This window comes from Protopterus annectens, chromosome 8.part0, assembly GCF_019279795.1.
Source record: "Protopterus annectens isolate FY-2018-M chromosome 8.part0, PAN1.0, whole genome shotgun sequence".
NCBI classification, from domain to species: domain Eukaryota; kingdom Metazoa; phylum Chordata; order Ceratodontiformes; family Protopteridae; genus Protopterus; species Protopterus annectens.
Window position 1 is genome coordinate 231062479 of NC_056741.1, and position 17332 is coordinate 231079810.

At 38.4% G+C, this 17332-nt stretch overlaps 1 protein-coding gene across 2 annotated transcripts in view; it reads right to left on the reverse strand.

Annotated features, from left to right (window-relative positions):
* Positions 1-6265: 6265 nt before the first annotated feature.
* The window catches only part of LOC122808720 (transient receptor potential cation channel subfamily V member 6-like), a 664913-nt gene continuing 653846 nt past the window's right edge, over positions 6266-17332 (reverse strand). For both annotated transcript variants that reach the window (XM_044079713.1, XM_044079712.1), the window contains one exon: positions 6266-7484. In XM_044079713.1, coding sequence (XP_043935648.1) covers positions 7310-7484 — 175 coding nt within the window. In that variant the 3' untranslated portion in view covers positions 6266-7309. The remainder of the gene's footprint in view (positions 7485-17332) is intronic.

Genomic DNA, 17332 nt, shown 5'->3' on the forward strand with positions numbered 1-17332 from the left:
TTATTTAGAACTAAGCAGTGCTGACCTGTCCATGGAGAAGGGAAATTAATCATTATATTCTATTGTATGTTTTTGTAGACAGGACACAGCCTTTTTAGAGGCCAAGGCTATTATTAAAAGCAATGGCTTCCCTGACAGGAAGGAACAGGAAGTACAAAAATGTCCATGTGCACAAGAGGTGTTTTTGATTTTTAGCTTTGGTTTGATTGATGTGCAGGTCTAACCACTGGTCCATGTATTTATAGGATGTAATATTATCTAGAAGTTTCTGTTTTCTTTTTCTTTTGGAATTCCTTTTCTTCCTGTCAGTCACTCTGGCAGCTGCTCCATTGTACCACATTCTTTGCAGTGTCTATCGGCACTCCAATCATCCCACATCCCAGTACCCAAATTTTGAGCTGCGGCCAGCAAGGATCTTAAGAACGCCCTGGGAAGTTATTCCTATCCTTCTTCAAGCTGTTTTTTTTTTTTTTTTGCACTTTTTGACCTACCTTGTTTCTCCTGTCCTCTCCTTTGCAGATTCCATGATTACATCCAGGGAGTGGGTCTGCAATGGAGATGTGTAACATACTGCTCCTCTTCTGTGGCAGCTTAGCCATGCCTCCACCCTTTTCCCCATTTGGACCATGCTTTCTGATATAACATACTCAGCCTCCACCAGAGATTGTCACAAGAGACATCCACAACACCTCCTTCCCAGGGATGATAACACCAATCTCTCCCTGCCACTCCTTCAGTCACCAAGTCGCTAATTTAATCAGGATTGTCTGGGCAGTAATCAGGTCTTTGTCCCTCTATGTGTCATCAAGGGATTTTGGTTGATGCTGAAGGACGATCCAATTATCAGAACAGCCCTCTGTTTTGGGAGAATTTCAAAACAGATTCAGGATAAGCTATCTGTTGTTTACCTATGTGGCAACAGTTAACTCATTCAAGGAAAAAATGCCTTTTTCTGTATACTTCCAGTTCACATCCATACCACCTTATGGCATTCAGACCGTGTTTGGGTCAGGCTTCTTTAACTAAGTTATTTATCAGCTAATAATAGGCAGTATTAGAAGGAGCAAGGAATTATTAACACAATTACACTAAAACTGTTAGTCTAGGATGTCCTGCAGTGGAGAAATTAATCTTTGTTTGCCATTTATTATTTATGTTTTCAAATTTATGTTCATATTTTCACAACTGAGAGACCTACATATTATTGAAATGTATGGTGTGAAGCACCAATGTGAGAGACATGATAATTCATTGTCAGTGCTGGTTTATATCACAATATATTGGAAATATTGCTAGTTGTTTATTAATAATTATGAAAATAAGCAATATTTCCATATGTACTTAATACTTCAAAAAAAAAGTGACTTACAAACTGTTGCATGACATTAAATGAAACCTTAGATGCTTTTAAAGAAAACTATCTGAGATTTACACTGTAAGTTGCACATCTTGAGAGGCACCCAGTGTACAATTAAGCATATGTTTTCATATTTTTGTAAATATGTCAATAAACATGCACTTATAGATGCATTTCTTGTCATGTGAAAGCTTAGGTCTGGTTAACAAAAATGTTCTAACAATATATGTTTAGGTTGCACAATTTTCGAGATATGAAAATTTGATTGTGAAAGTTTGCAAAAAGTATAATTTGGGGTTTCTGTGCATTATAATATAATATAGTATTTAAGGAAAAGTCTATGAATGCACTGAGTATTATCACTGCAAAGAATACTTCTTACTGATAACATTGCTATTTGCACAATTTTAATAGCTTTTATTGTTCACAAAACATTTACATTTGTTTTTATTATACTTTTTAAGTTTATTTTTCAGAAAATGCACTGGAATGCAAGATGTGTGTTGGCTGTTAAAGGTGTGACAGTCTACACCACATAGGTGTTAATGAGTTAAGTGATCTTGCTGAAGTTGATATCTTGCAGCCAAGAGTGAATGGTTAGTTCTATGTATAGCCATATCATCAGCTTAACATATGATAGGAAGTAAGGGATTGTCTGCAGGGTGTCTGTAAATATACAGGGAGAAAAGACAAAGGGGATGGCACAGAACCTTACTGTACTCTTTTTACTAGCAGTGCCAAGAAGGAACTGGATCTTATTTTTACTGAGAAAGTGACGTTAATGCAGAAATTTTGGAATCACTGGCATGTTTTGGGGCCAATACCATGTGAAAGGAGTAAAATCTGGAATAGATGGAATAGACAGTAGTCCAGAAGATCATAGACTTTGGTGAGGTCAATATGTATCGCTCCTGTGAGCAGATCTTTACCCATACAAGTTAAGATTTCATCAGTTAAAGACTAGATAGCAGCCATTGTGCTACTGTCAGACCACAAGCCATGCCAGTTTCGAGAGGGAAAACTGCATGTTTTAATAACTCCGGTAAATGATGTTAAGTGAGGTTTCCTTGTACAAACATAGAAGATCCGTGATTGTCCTGTAATCTGAGGAAGAAGTGGGAGCAGGAGTTTTAGGAATAGGTACGCTTAAGTCTTTCTTCCACAGAGAGGGACATGTACTGAGGCACAAGCAAACATTATAAATATGTTTACATGAGGGATAATAAAGTAGGCTTTGATAAATCAGAGGAATAGATTTTCAGTTCCTGTGGGCCCATTGTTTGGAATTTTCTTTCTGCTGGCTTAGAATAATTTTGTTTTAAACTGCTTTAAAGTAGAATATTGTTGTGTCTTATGATGTGGATGGGCTGTGGTAACCGCTGAGAGGGCATAAGATGGAATAGCGAAGTTAACTGCACAGAGTGAGATAATCAGCAGCAATTGGACCTTTGGAGAAATTGTAGGTATTATTGTGGAATGGGTTCTCCAAAGGTCCAACTGCTGCTGATTATCTCACTCTGTAGAGGAGTAACCAGACCTTTGGATAAACTGTAGGTATTATTGTGGGATGGGTTCTTCTGCTTACATATATACCTAAAAGTTGGTTTACCTTGTTGCAGTGTTTTGGGATAAATACAGCTGTCTAATATTACTAATTTCAGATTGATTTCTGTTGTCTTTTACACTTTTTGACTAGATTAAAAAATATGAGCCTTTCTTTGGGTTCATTGAATTTGTTTGTTTTTATGATCACCAGACTTACCATCAATATTTTACTGGGGTTTTAATTCTTTGGACATGCATTCACTATGTTTGATTTCCATAGCGGTATACATGGAAAAATAGTAATTTAATACAGCAGCTATTTATTCTAGGTGTTTTGAGGAAAATCATGAGTTCCAGTCATTTTGTAATAGGGTATTCTTACATTTTTAAAGCTTTGGGTGGTTTTGATATCTCAAACTTATTATGTTTGTAGAAAGCTTTGGGTGGTTTTGATATCTCAAACATATTATGTTTTAGACAGTGTAGCTGAGGTGTTATCAATTTTGAAGTTGATGTTCATGGTTTAGTGGTCACTCAAACTGAGCAGGAGCAGGATTTACATTGTGGTTTTATGATACAGTTTCACAAAATTACTAGCCTAGCAAAAATAATAGGTTGCTTTAATGTGCCAATTATCTGTATGAATTTTGCTTATGAAGAACATGGTGACAGATGACAGATATTTGAAGATTAGTGCCCCTTTCTTATGACATTGTTACTACTGTCCAGTTAAGGTCATATTCTGAGCTAGAAATGGCTTAAGCATAAGTAGTTAACCATACTTGAGAGTTGTATTGGATCAGCCGATCTCCTCTCGCTATATGCAGTGGTCTGTTGTTTATGATGTACATGAAACATGGAAAGTATGAATAGATGGGGTGTATCATTTTTGATCCAAAATTCTATAATGAAAGGTATCCAGTTATTCTTCTCTGACATTTTCCCTGTGGTTAGTAAGTGGCATTTGAGAATAGTGGCTTGTAAATGACTGAAAATATGATAACTGGCTGTGGAATAAATTTGATTCTATATTACCTTGCAGTAGTAGCATACGTTAATAGGTTCATAGGCTGGTACTAGGCTATCAGCCCTAGGGCCTATACAAGCCTAGCCATAACAATTCCCTGGCTATTTCTTCCCACACTATTTACTTCCCTGGACCCCTGTCTAGCAGGGCGACTGACGTGATCCCTGGGGTGAAATTCCTTTCTCCCATCCAATCATCAAGGTTCCTTTTGAAGAGGGCCAAAGAGGCACTCTGCTTGACATGTATGGGCAGTCTATTCCAGAGTCTGGGGAGTCTCTGGGTCAGGAACCTATCCCTCCAGTATGTTTTGTTTATTGTGATGACAAGGTTTAGATCCCTGGAGCATGTGGCTCTGAGGGATTGGGATTTCTTTAAGTGTAGCATGTCCAATAGCTCTGGGTTTGACATGGCCTTGTATGTTAAGCAGAGATCGCCTCTGAGTAGATGATATGCGACAGAGTATAGCTGGAGTTTTTTAAGGTGGTCAGCGTAGGGCATCTGCTTTAGGCATGTGATTCTTTTAGTGAGATATTTCTGTGGCCTTTCCAGTTGTTGCAGATGTCTTGAGAGGTACATACCAAATGGGGCGTTGTATTCTATAATGGGTCTAATGAGGGATGAGTACACTGGGACAATGACCTCCTTTTTTCTGGATGAAAAGCAAAGCCCTTAGTGATGAGGTGTACCACATAGAAGGATTTCCTGACTGTTGTGGTGATGTGGTTATCGAAGGTGAGACCACTGTCCACCTGTGTCCCTAAGTCTCTTATCACACTTTTGGTGTTTAGTGTACTGCCACCTATATGGTAATTCAGGGGTACATGTTTTTTCCCAAAGGGGATAACTATATATTTCTTGGCATTGAGCTTCAGCCCATGGCTCTGGCACCAAACATCTGTTTCAATAAGGCCCTTTTGTAGAGTATCCACATCATTTGGGGATTCAATAATGGCTCCCAGTTTGCAGTCATCTGCGAACTTTGTTAGCCAGAGTCCCTTAGTGTTGGCCTGTACTTCAGAGAAGTAGATGCCAAACAAAAGCGGTCCCAGGACTGAACCCCGAGGTACTCCACTTGTCACTTGTCTGGAGCTGGATTTGGAGTCGGCTACTTTTTGTGGGTTCTGTCAGTAAGCCAGTTGGCAACCCATTGGGTGACGTACGGATTAATGCCCAGCTTTGTAAGTTTATCTATGATTCCAGAGTGGGGGATGGTATCAAAGGCCTTGTCGAGGTCTAGATAGGCTGTGTGGACCATCTTACCCTTGTTCATGGCTCTGGAGACTGATTTGAAGAAGTCAATCAGGTTCAGAAGACAAGATCGGCCCTTCACGAACCCAAACTGGGTGGGGTCCAGTGTTTGAAGGTTGCCAATGTCTTTGTTTATAAGTTCCATGATAATACGCTCCATGGCCTTGTAAGGCTCATCAGACTGATGGAACAGTAGTTGCCGGGATCCAAGGTGGATCCCCCCTTGTGGAGTGGAATAACTGTAAGCTCTGCGCCACTCAGTGGGCACGAAACCTGAGGTGAGGCTATGATTAAACATGACACTTAGGTGAGGTGCAAGTTCATATTGTAGTTCATGTAGTGCACAGCCCAGGATGTCATCTGGTCCCATGGATGCTGTATTCTTAACTTTGGAGAGTGCGTTTTTTACCTGTGTGGCCATTATTACTGGAATTTGGCAATCTTACGGTATTGAGATGGGCCATTTAGGGGATGAGAGGGGGGCGAAGTTGGCACTGAATCGATCTGCCAGGATATTGGCAATATCCTTGGGATCAGTATATTTAATGCCATTCTGTTTTAGCTCAGAGCAGATCTGAGCATTGCCATTTAGATTCTTGACATAGTTATAGAATGCCTTGCGGTTGTCTTTGGAATCTTTGGCAATTTTATTTTCGTATAATGCATAAACATTATAGGAATGAGTCTGAACAAAAAACTTGGTAATTTATTTCAAGGTGTTTTGTTATGTAAGATCTGTGGCAACAGAAAGTTGTCTGGATTGAGGTAAGTATGCAAAGTATGACGGGGAAGTAAACTGTAGTAGGAAATAGGCTTGGAAAGAAATATGTTTGGCAGTCATAGTGCAGTTGCTGTTTAGAAGTGAGAATGAACTTGTGTGATAGGAGTTATAGACACAGCAGGTGTAATAAGTACATATTAATTGATTTGGGTGAAATGCCACTAAGTTAAGGACAATATTGAACATGACTACAGGTAACCGTATTTGCAGGTCAGTTTAATACAGCTATATAACATAAAATCTGAGTAAGAGTTAATAGATAAAATGAAGGCAGATGAAATAAATTGGGAAAAAGGACACAGAAAGCTTGACATCAGCAGTTAGTAATACCATTTATTTTAATTTATTGTACTCACATTGGGATATATTCCTTTAATGTAGTAAAGGCTGCATCATGACATGAACTAAATTAACAGAGTAAATTTATTTCAACAGCCACCTTCAGGTACATTGTATGTATGACTCAGCTTTGGTTGTTTTCAGGGCTATCATCTACTGTCTGTATTTTTTAGTATTAATTATATCAGTTAAAACTTTACCAAGCTGAATATACAGCAAATAGCCTCACATCATCTTAGGTAAATGAAGATAATTTGGAAGACTGCACATTTTCCGCAGACAGGCCATTTATAATTGTTTATTTTTTGTAGCATATTCTCTCAGCTAACACTTTAAAATACCATTAAGTAGATATCTGTATTATAAGGTTATAATATAATTCAAAACTATAAAATACAGACTCTATTTCATTGTTTACTTCCTGCAGTACATCAAAATCAATGAAAAGAAAACCCATAGTCACCCTTTACATCACAGAACTTACAAGACAAATTATACAAGCCTGTGGAACATAACAATATTTAATTATTCACAGAGAAATTAAATGTGTTGGAATCATGCAGAATTCAAATTATCAGACAAATGTTATCTAGGACCCAATTTAGAAATGCAGCTAATATGGAGTAATGGATAAACAGGAATTAGATGACTAAAGTAATATTTGTTTCAACCATTTTCACCATGTAATACATCAACATATATGCGACAAAGTTGAGATACATTTTGATTCATCCAGTTTTTGTAAACTGATTAACTACAGTATCAGGAAACCATTTATGATCTAAAATAGTAAAATAAACTCAGACATACAGGAAAACAACTTCAGGAATTTATTTTCACATTAAGAATTAAAGCTTGGAATTTGCTGCCATGCCATCTCTGGAATTCCTGCCCCCTTCTATTTAAGATTTAACATCTTTTTTGCAGTTGCATTACTACAAGTTCACATTTTTGAAGAAGGCAAATATCAAGTTAATCTGATTTCTCCATCTAGATTTTAAGCAACTTGATCTCAGAGGTGATATATAACCTCATCTGATGCATTGGTTTGTTCCTTAAAAGCCTTCTTTTTGATTGCATGACGGACAATGTTCCAGAACTTGTTTTGTGCCCCATTTCTCATTAGAGTCTGAGGAACTACTATGTTGGTATTATCTGATGGTGGTGAGTTCTTTTTGTCTTCTACCCTATAAATACAGAGAGAGAGAGAGAAAGAGAGAGTGAAAAAAAGAATCATATTTTACAGTTAATAATACTGAACTTGAAAAATCTCAAAATACAAGTCATATGGAATAAATCTGCATATAATAAGCATAAACATGTATATATATATATATATATATATATATATATATATATATATATATATATATATATATAGGTCCCTTACAGAAGACCGACAGCTCACAACACCGACACCCACATCGCCGACACCAAAAGCCCAACACACGAAATACCGACAACACTGCTACTGCAGAAAAAAGGAAAATAACATTTCCTTTTTTCTGCTAGCAGGGAGGCTACGCCCCCCTGAACCCCGTGGGGATCTACCCCCCACACCTCCCGTAACTTTAATATACCAACTCCGAGATCGCACTACAGGGCAGGAATGGAAATCTTTCCATTCTGCACTATTGAGACTTATCGTTTCCCCATTGTCAGTATTTCGTGTGTCGGGCTTTTGGTGTCGGCGATGTGGGTGTCGGTGTTTTGAGCTGTTGGTCTTCTGTAGGGGACCCATATATATATATATATATATATATACACACATATAGATATAAATCTGTTGAGTATGACTAAACAGTCCTAATGACAAATGTAAAACACACTGATAAAATAAGTTCATTTAAAATTGTACACATTGATCAATTAAAGCTTGTTAAAAGTGCAGATGCAAATTCAGGAAACTGAAACTGCTTTTTGTGCTTTACAGGTCGTGATACAAAATATATTGCCTGCTTTGAATTTTTTGAATATAGTATTTTAAAATGGGTATCTGTCAACAGCAGTCATCCAGTCTTGCACAAGAGATGGGTGAGGGGAAAATTGAGAGGCCTAATTGTACAAGGGACACAACAAAGGACATTGAAACTGTAGGGAGGCCTTTCCAATACCTCAGCAGTGACTTGGGACAATGGAGTGTAGTGCTCACACTGATATTATTGCTTGGCTTGGGTACTTTGCAAGGTCTGTGATACTTCATTTGTCTAGTGCGACTGAATTACAAGCAGAAGAACTACACCTGAAGATGACAAGTGACTGTAAAACAGTTTATGTGCCAGAGAATAAAACTTTTACAGCTTATTGTTTTTTTTTATGATTCCCTAGATAGAGTAGAGTATCAGTTGTATAAATATAACAATACATTGTTTACATGAAATGTTATAAATTTTGCAGACTTTTTAGTAGACAGACAGCTTGCCAGTATAATGTACATTGGTTTGTCTCAAAACTCTGAAGGCATATTTTCTTTAGGGTTGACACAAGTATATAAGGCAGATGCAAGTTTGTATTCATGCATGGTAGTGACATTACAATATCAAGTTTTACAAGCTGAGTTTTGGGTTCAGGTTATATCTCCAGAACATCAACAGGCAAAGAAGAAAGTGCTAAAATGGAAAGACTGGTATCCACCTTATAATGCATTCACTAAGCTTCAGTTTACCTATGCACATGCTTTCAATCTATCCCAATGTTGGATTTGTGTGCATGTGCCAGTGGCGGGGAAAGGTATTCCTCTAGTGACAGTTTCAGTTACTCTTCAGGAAATAGACATCATACCAGACAGGCTATATAATGAAAAAAGGAAATAAATTAAACAGTACAATATTTGAGGAAATTAATGTTAATCGTATCCAGTATTTAACTCTGTGGTCAACAGGAAAAGCGTTCATTTGCTATAAGAGAGATGTACCAACTCCTAAGGCAGAAAACATGGCAATAGTCAGTGTAATATTACTATTACAGCATTTAGAGATAGGGAAGGAAGATGTGCAGGGTTAATGGTTCATACTTTGTCTAATTTGACTGAAGATTCACAGAAACAAGTTAAAACTGTACGTGGCATTTTTTTCATGCTGCTTCTGGAACAACAGCGTTGGCATTCTTTAAAGCACATGTATTTATGTGTGTGGAAACAGAGCCTATAAATGGCTACCACCAAATTGGCATGGCTCGTGTTGTTCATGTTATATAGAATATGTAATACCAGCCATAAGACAATTTAACAAACTACCTGGTTCAATAAGTTTCAGAAACCACAGAGTCAAAAGAGACTTGGAAATTTACTTTCAGGATAAGGGGCAGGTTTCAGATACATCACATACACATCAGAATTTGAATTTGAAGACTCTGAAAGCTATGAATCTAGGTGATGGGGTAATAGCTGTAGCAGGTATATTTCCTGCATATGGAGCTGTTAAAGCCATTTGGAAACTGCACAAGTTAGCCAAGTTACTGGAGGTATTGGCCAACAGTACTTTTGAAAGCATAAAGGACATCGCTTTAGAAATGACCATGATGCTTATGGTGTTCCACCAGAATCGTATGGTCCTTAATTACCTGTAGGCGTCCCATCATGGGACCTGTGGGTTAATCGGGATGGAATTCTGTAGTTATATACCAGATAAAAGTAAATCTATTTGGATGCATTTGCATATTATGAGTGAGGTAATGACTAAGGTGCAAAGTATTGGTGACACCTCATGGACAGATTGGATTGCAAGCACATTCCAGAGTTGGGGTGGGACAGTTTTAAAATACATTCTAGTAGTCATATTAATTTTGATAGTATTAAGTATTATAATATCACTCTATAGATTTTGTATTGCCAAGATTCTACTGGAAGGTAGCGTGCAGCCCATATGCTCGAACCAGATTACGGTAGTTGGTCATGCAGATATGATACATTTGTGAGGTAACTACAAATGTAGGTCCCTGTTGACTTTTCTCAGGGAGCTCGGGAGCAACTGTTATATTAGGGACTTCCATTTTAAAGTAGTTATTAGGCATTAGGCAGACTAAAAGGTAAAACAGACCTAGAAATGGAATTTAAGAATTGTTTCATTTATGCATACATTTTGGAAAAGACAGTAAGCAGAAGGAAATAAACTTCCTGGTCAAGCATGAGAGATAACAGTTTCCAAGGGAAGGCTACAGACTGTTCTTTTTCTGCTCTCTTTCTTGAGGGAAGAATCAAGGGAATGCTAGATAACAGGACAGCTAGACACTTTCTAGACTGCAAAACAAGACAAAGCCTGAGAACCAAGGTTAGGGGGGAGTGGATGCAGTTTACAGAGGAAATCACTGGGATGAAGTAATGTAATATGTTATGTTCAGGAGGGGAGTTCAGTTAAAGTCTGATACAAGACTTGTTCAGATGAAGTTATTATATTTGTGTTTTTAGTATTGGTGTTTCCAGTTATTCTGATTTGAATAGGCTGCTATGACATTTATACTTGCTGCTATTACTATATGTTACTCACTGCAAAAAAAATTTTGAAGCAAACAAGCTCTGATTTTATTATATATATATATATATATATATATATATATATATATATATATATATATACACACACACACACACACACACACACACACACACACACACACACACACACACACACACACACACACACTCACACACACACACACACACACACATATACATGCATACAGATAGATAGATAGATAGATAGATAGATAGATAGATAGATAGATAGATCGATAGATAGATAGATAGATAGATAGATAGATAGATAGATAGATAGATAGATAGATAGATAGATAGATAGATATAGATATATAGATTTGAATCTCATAGCATTATACAAAGAAAGAAAGAAAGACAGATTTACGTATGGTCACTCACTCCAAGTAATGCCTTTCTTCTATACAATTTTATAGTTATTTCAGGAGTTATGCAGTTTAGCATACTGAGCATTATTTCTGATCAGTAAAGAACCCAAAAGGATTTGGAAAAGTGCTATAGTAGTGCCCAAGCATAAAAGTGTCCAAGAAAGGATCAGGAAAACTCAGATCACCTCCAGGCCAATCAGCAAAAGAATTCCAAGAGGAAGGCTGATGGAATTCCTTAAACCAAATAGAATTGGTTATATTAAATAAAATAATTCTTAAGGTGTAGGTCTTCTAATAAAAATATGCAGAGGTTCCACAGCAGGATGTAAACATAGCTATGGGTGTACTTACAAATTCAGTATACCCAAATCTGAGCAAGGTTTCTAGTAAGGTACCACATAAAAAGGCTAGCTATGGAGCTAAGAACACTGAAAGTAAGGTCATATTGGTTTGTTGTAATAAAAATAAAGGAGAAGAAAAGGAAACAGAGGTGGCTGCTAATGAAGTAGTATCACATTTAAGAACATCACCATCTGCAGTCTTTCAAGGATTGAGTCTGGGTTTTGATTTGTTCTGATTACAAAGATCATATACACCTTTAAGGAGACATACGTAAAAGTCCTTGCCACCCATTTTTGAGTAGTACTTTTATTTATTATTTATTTATTTTACATTTGTTGACCGGGCTAGTCTAGCTGGAGACATGTCCATTTTCAGTAGAGGCCCGGGGAGAAAAGCTCCAAGAATAATACAGAGTTTCTTTACAAAGTTAAAAACAGGAGTTATACAGATAATAGAGATAGCAGTATTACAAAAAAATAACTATTACTTAATAGTGCTTACCTCCAAAATAGAATAGGGTCTGTAGTAAATTTCTGTCTACTTATCCAGTCATCAATACTTGCTTTAAAGGTAGTGAAAGTATTACTTTATTTGACTTATAGTTGTAAATTATTCCATAGGCTGGGACTGCATTGAGTTATACTATTCCTCTGAGACTTGTCTATTTGTTGTTGTAGATTTAAATCCATAGTACAGGCTGGTTGTATAACCACTGGCTTTGTGAAAGAATAGGAGTGCAACTTGTATTGGGTCATCCATTGCTTGAAAAGCAAGACGTGTCATCTTAGAGCTGACTGTCAGGGATAAGAAGAGTTGTGTTACTTGATCAGGACAACAGAGGGATTTAATGCCTTTAATTGTCTTGGTTAGAAATCATTTGGGGTCCTTCAGTCGATCAATATGCTTTTATTTGTGGATACCAAAAGGGACATTGTATTTAATGATGGGTTTGATATGGGAAGAGTACACTGGTAGGATGACTTCTTTGGATCTTGAAGTCATTTCCTTAAAAATTAACTGGGCCTGATAGAAGGATTTCCTGACTATGGTGGAAACATGATGATTGAATGAGGTTGTCCATATAAGTAGCCAGGTCTTATGGCCATGTCTATATGAATAAGAGTACCATTTATAACACATGAAGCAGGAGCAGATTTTTTGCTGACTGCTATTACACTGCACAATTTTGCATTTAGCTTAAGACTGTCTTCTGTACACCAGGTATATGAATATTTCAGACCTTTCTGGAGCTAATTAGTATCAGTGGATGAGTGATAATATGGCCCAACTTATACTCATCAGTAAACTTGGTCAACCATACTTCTGAGTACTGGCTTGGATGTCTGCAAAAGAAATACCAAACAGGAGGAGGCCCTGGATTGATTGCTGTAGTACTGTATTAGTAAAACTTTACATTCAGAGAGGAGATCAACAGCTTTACAATGTGGAATATGTTATAATCTAATGGACTATGTAGGGGTTTACATTATGTTTGTCAATAATGATAGTGCCAAAAGCTTTGGCCAGGTTAACATAAGCAGTATGCAAGGAGTGACCACTGTCTACTGTCTCTGTAACCTTTCAAATGAGGCTTACTAGGTTCAGGAGACAAGGCCTGCTCTTATTAAAATCAAACTAAATGGAGTCTAGATAGGCTGCTTATGTCTCTAGTAACTGAGTTCTGCTATGATAAGTTTCATGACTGTATATATTGCTGGCGATAATTCCACAGTGGTACAGTGGTAGCATTGTTACTTCACAGCAAGAGGTTCTCCTGTTTGATTCTTGGCTTGGCTTGTGAGTGCCTTCTGTGTGGAGTCTGCATGTCCTCCCTGTGGATGGGTAGCGTTCGGAAGACATGTGTGTGTAAATGGGCATGCCTTCGTTGAAGGTTGGGTGTCGAGCTGGCACCGCATGGAGTCTAGATAGGCTGCTTATGTCTCTAGTAACTGAGTTCTGCTATGATAAGTTTCATGACTGTATATATTGCTGGCAACAATTCCACAGTGGTACAGTGGTAGCGTTGTTACTTCACAGCAAGAGGTTCTCCTGTTCGATTCTTGGCTTGGCTTGTGAGTGCCTTCTGTGTGGAGTCTGCATGTCCTCCCCGTGGATGGGTAGCGTTCGGAAGACATGTGTGCGTAAATGGGCATGCCTTCATTGAAGGTTGGGTGTCGAGCTGGCACCTCGGCATTTCATAAAAAATCTACTGCCAATCATTAGCAGACCGGAGTTCCGCTGTGGTGACCCTTTACCGGGAAAAAGCTGAAAGACAAACAACAACAGATATTGCTGGTGACACTGATGATCCCATAATTACCTGACTCAATAGAAAGAGCTGCCCTTGTGCAAGAGACTCACTGGGGCTATTCTACAAGTATCAGGCACAAACCCTGCAAACAGGCTGAGTTTGAAAATTTTAAGTTGAGGCTTGGATTCAGCATACCTGTCACTGACAAATGTCCAGTCAGCTTTGTTGTCTGGTCAATCAGAGGTATTATGTTAGTGACTGTAATTGTTTTTTTTGTTTTTTTTTTCCTAGAAATTTTCAGGGATAGTGGGGGCAAAAATGTAGATAGGTTGAGTAATGTTAGCACTAAAGTCTTCTGCTAATGTATTGGCTATATCCTTGGATTGGAATGTGTGGTATTATTATAAATGAACTCTGCATTTGTAGATATTGTTCCTTTATTTCCAGACACAACTGAAGAAATATTTGTAGCTTCCTTTAGTATCAGTAGTGACCTTAAGCTCCTTTGCAAAAGTGCTCTTAAGTTCCTTCTTGGCACATTTCAATGTGGTTGCCTCAGATGGCTGGGTTAGACAATGAAGAGTGGCAAACTGAAAACATGAATCCCCCAGACTACTATGAAGACACACTTCAGTTTCATGCTCTTCCAGCTCAGAAGCTATTGCAAGCCATCACGGCTTAAAAAATGATCCACCTACAGAAGTGTAGGCCCTCCCCAACAGGATACACATGCCCATCCTCCCAGCCTATCCTATTAGATACATGAGCAGTTAATTGAAAAATGATCCACTTACAGATGTGTAGCCCCTTCCTGATAGGATACACATGCCCATCCTCCCCGTCTATCCTATAAGATACATGAGCTGTTAATTGAACTATGGTCACTTGAACTGTAGTGAAGGTTTCATCCCTCTACTTTAACAGGCTGGCTCAGCTGCAATATATTTGGAATACTTCTAACCTCCTGTTACTTAGTTGGCTGTCAGTTGTTGGCTGTACACTGAAGTTGTGGTAGCAGCATTACTTAATTCATAATATGAATGCAACTACAAGTTAGTTTCAAAGTCCCGTTGTCCTCATGGTTTTAGTTTACTGATTCTTTTTTTTAATTTATGTACAGACTGAAGTCAATAATTTATTATGGTGCTTGTTTCATCGATAAGTCATGTATTTTTGTATTAAGGATCCTTCTTGTCATTTTCCTTCACACACTCAGCTTGGGGTCTGGGTGTCTCTATCTGTCTCCCTCCAGGTCCCCAATAAGGCTCCTCACTGGCACTGTGAAACCAGTGCTTCGTGTCCCTGTCCCAAGTAGCTGGCACACACACACACACACACACACACACACACACACACACACACACACACACACACACACACACAGACACACTATTTGAGATTTAATTTTCACACACACACACACACACACACACACACACACACACACACACACACACACACACACACACACACATACACACACACACACACACACGCACGCACTCATGCACTCACGCACTCACGCACTCACGCACACACACACACACACATACACACACACACACACGCACGCACTCATGCACTCACGCACTCACGCACACACACACACACACACACACACACACACACACACACACACACACACACACACACACACCTAGGAAAGGCTTGTACAGATTACCCGCTCTACCAACTTTACCCAGACTATAAGGTAGTTTCACTGCCACCAGTCAGTTACTGTAAGGCTCTTAAAAGGGTAAACAATTATACTGAGTGAAGTTAATATTAATATAAATGGTAATGTTGACCATCAGCCAGGCTTTCAGGAGTGGCCAGAGTTATCACCAAATAAGTATATGCAAATACCCTCAAAACTTAAATATTTTCTAAAAAGGACCAGCCACAATGAAATGTTTAAATATTATAATAAATAATAAAAGAACAAGAAAATACTAAATATTTATTTACAGTAAACACCAGAGTTTCAGCCACAGGAGATATTAAAAATAACACAGATGGACAGTTTCACACCCTTATAGAAAAACAGTATTTCTAATCTCACTATATTTTCCTGACTAATCTAAAAGAATTACTGTTCCATAGTGAAGTTCTTTACTACTGCAAGATAATGTGGGTAAGTGGTCCGTGTTGTCAGATCCAAGACAGAATGCAGAATGCCCCTGAGACTTCAGTCTCCTCTAATGTTAAACTATTATTTCTGTACAGAATGACATCACATGCATCTGGTCATCTGACTCTGTTTCCCACATTATCCCCTATTACTAGAATCTACCAGGGTTTACCACCTATGTGTTACAATGCACACAGATACAGCTTTGCTCAGATGTGGTGCAGCTTCTGCATGTCATAAAACAATAGAACCATGCCACTCTTCCTACAGGAGCTATAACTTTGTCTCTAGTACAGACATTGCATCTCTGGCTCCATTCAAAATGGTGGGATAAGATCTTTATGGCTTAATCCATAAAGTAATTTAATTTCAAGAATATTTTGCAAAGTCAGGTGGATTAAGATTAACCTCTTCACTTCCAGTATATGCTACTACAATGTATAGATTTAAACAGTTAGACAAATGCATGTACATCTCTTTTTCTTCCAGCAGGCACTGTTGATACATTTTAACACAAGCAAACTTCACAAATACATTTTCAGCACAAGCATCTGTACAAATCAGGTTGATATAGAAATGACATATAATTATTTACAAAATTCCAGCTAGCTGTGGTGGGACATGTCGCACATCCACTGCCCTACTTCTCCTGGCGTGGCTGGCAGTACCTCATATTGTCACATCTCTTCCTCCCTTTGAAGACTCAATCTAGTTTTTCAAGTGTCCCTTGAGAAATGTTGCTTGAGAAGAATAAGGCTATCTGGGAATACATTACCCCATACCTTGTCTTGAGATTACACAGCCATGTCATATGCCTGCAACCCTAGGCTCCACCATAATAACTTGACATTTTGCTGGTTGGCTCACTATAGCCATATATCTCCCTCAGACTCCTCCTGCCTCCTACTGCAAATACTTAGCACCAGGGCCTCCCTATCATGGTAAGGTCTCATCATGTTAACATGATACAATTTGGGACCATGTCTCCTGCTTAGCAGTTCTACCATGTAGTTAATATCACTGACCTTCCTTATCACCTTGAAGGGCCCCTCCCAAGCTGCCTAAAGCTTATTACTGCATCTGACAGGAATGAGAACCATCATCTGCTGTCCCACAGCATAGTCTCTGGCTCAAGCATTCCTGTCATACCAGACTTTTTTCTGCTATTCGGCTCCTGCCAGGTTCCCCTGGGCCAAGCGCATGAGGTCCCTGAGCCTTGCCCTGAGGTTTAGGACATATGCCACACCAGACTCCTTCTGGGATTCACACTCACCCTCCCCCTCATAACAAGTTAAATCTAAAGGTCCCCTCACCCTATGCCCATACAGCAACTCAAAGGGTGAAAAAAACTGTGGATTCCTGGGGTACCTCTCTGTAAGCAAACAGCAGATGTAGCAAATATCTGTCCCAGTCTTTCTTAAACCGGTCTGCAAATTACCATAGCATGGTCT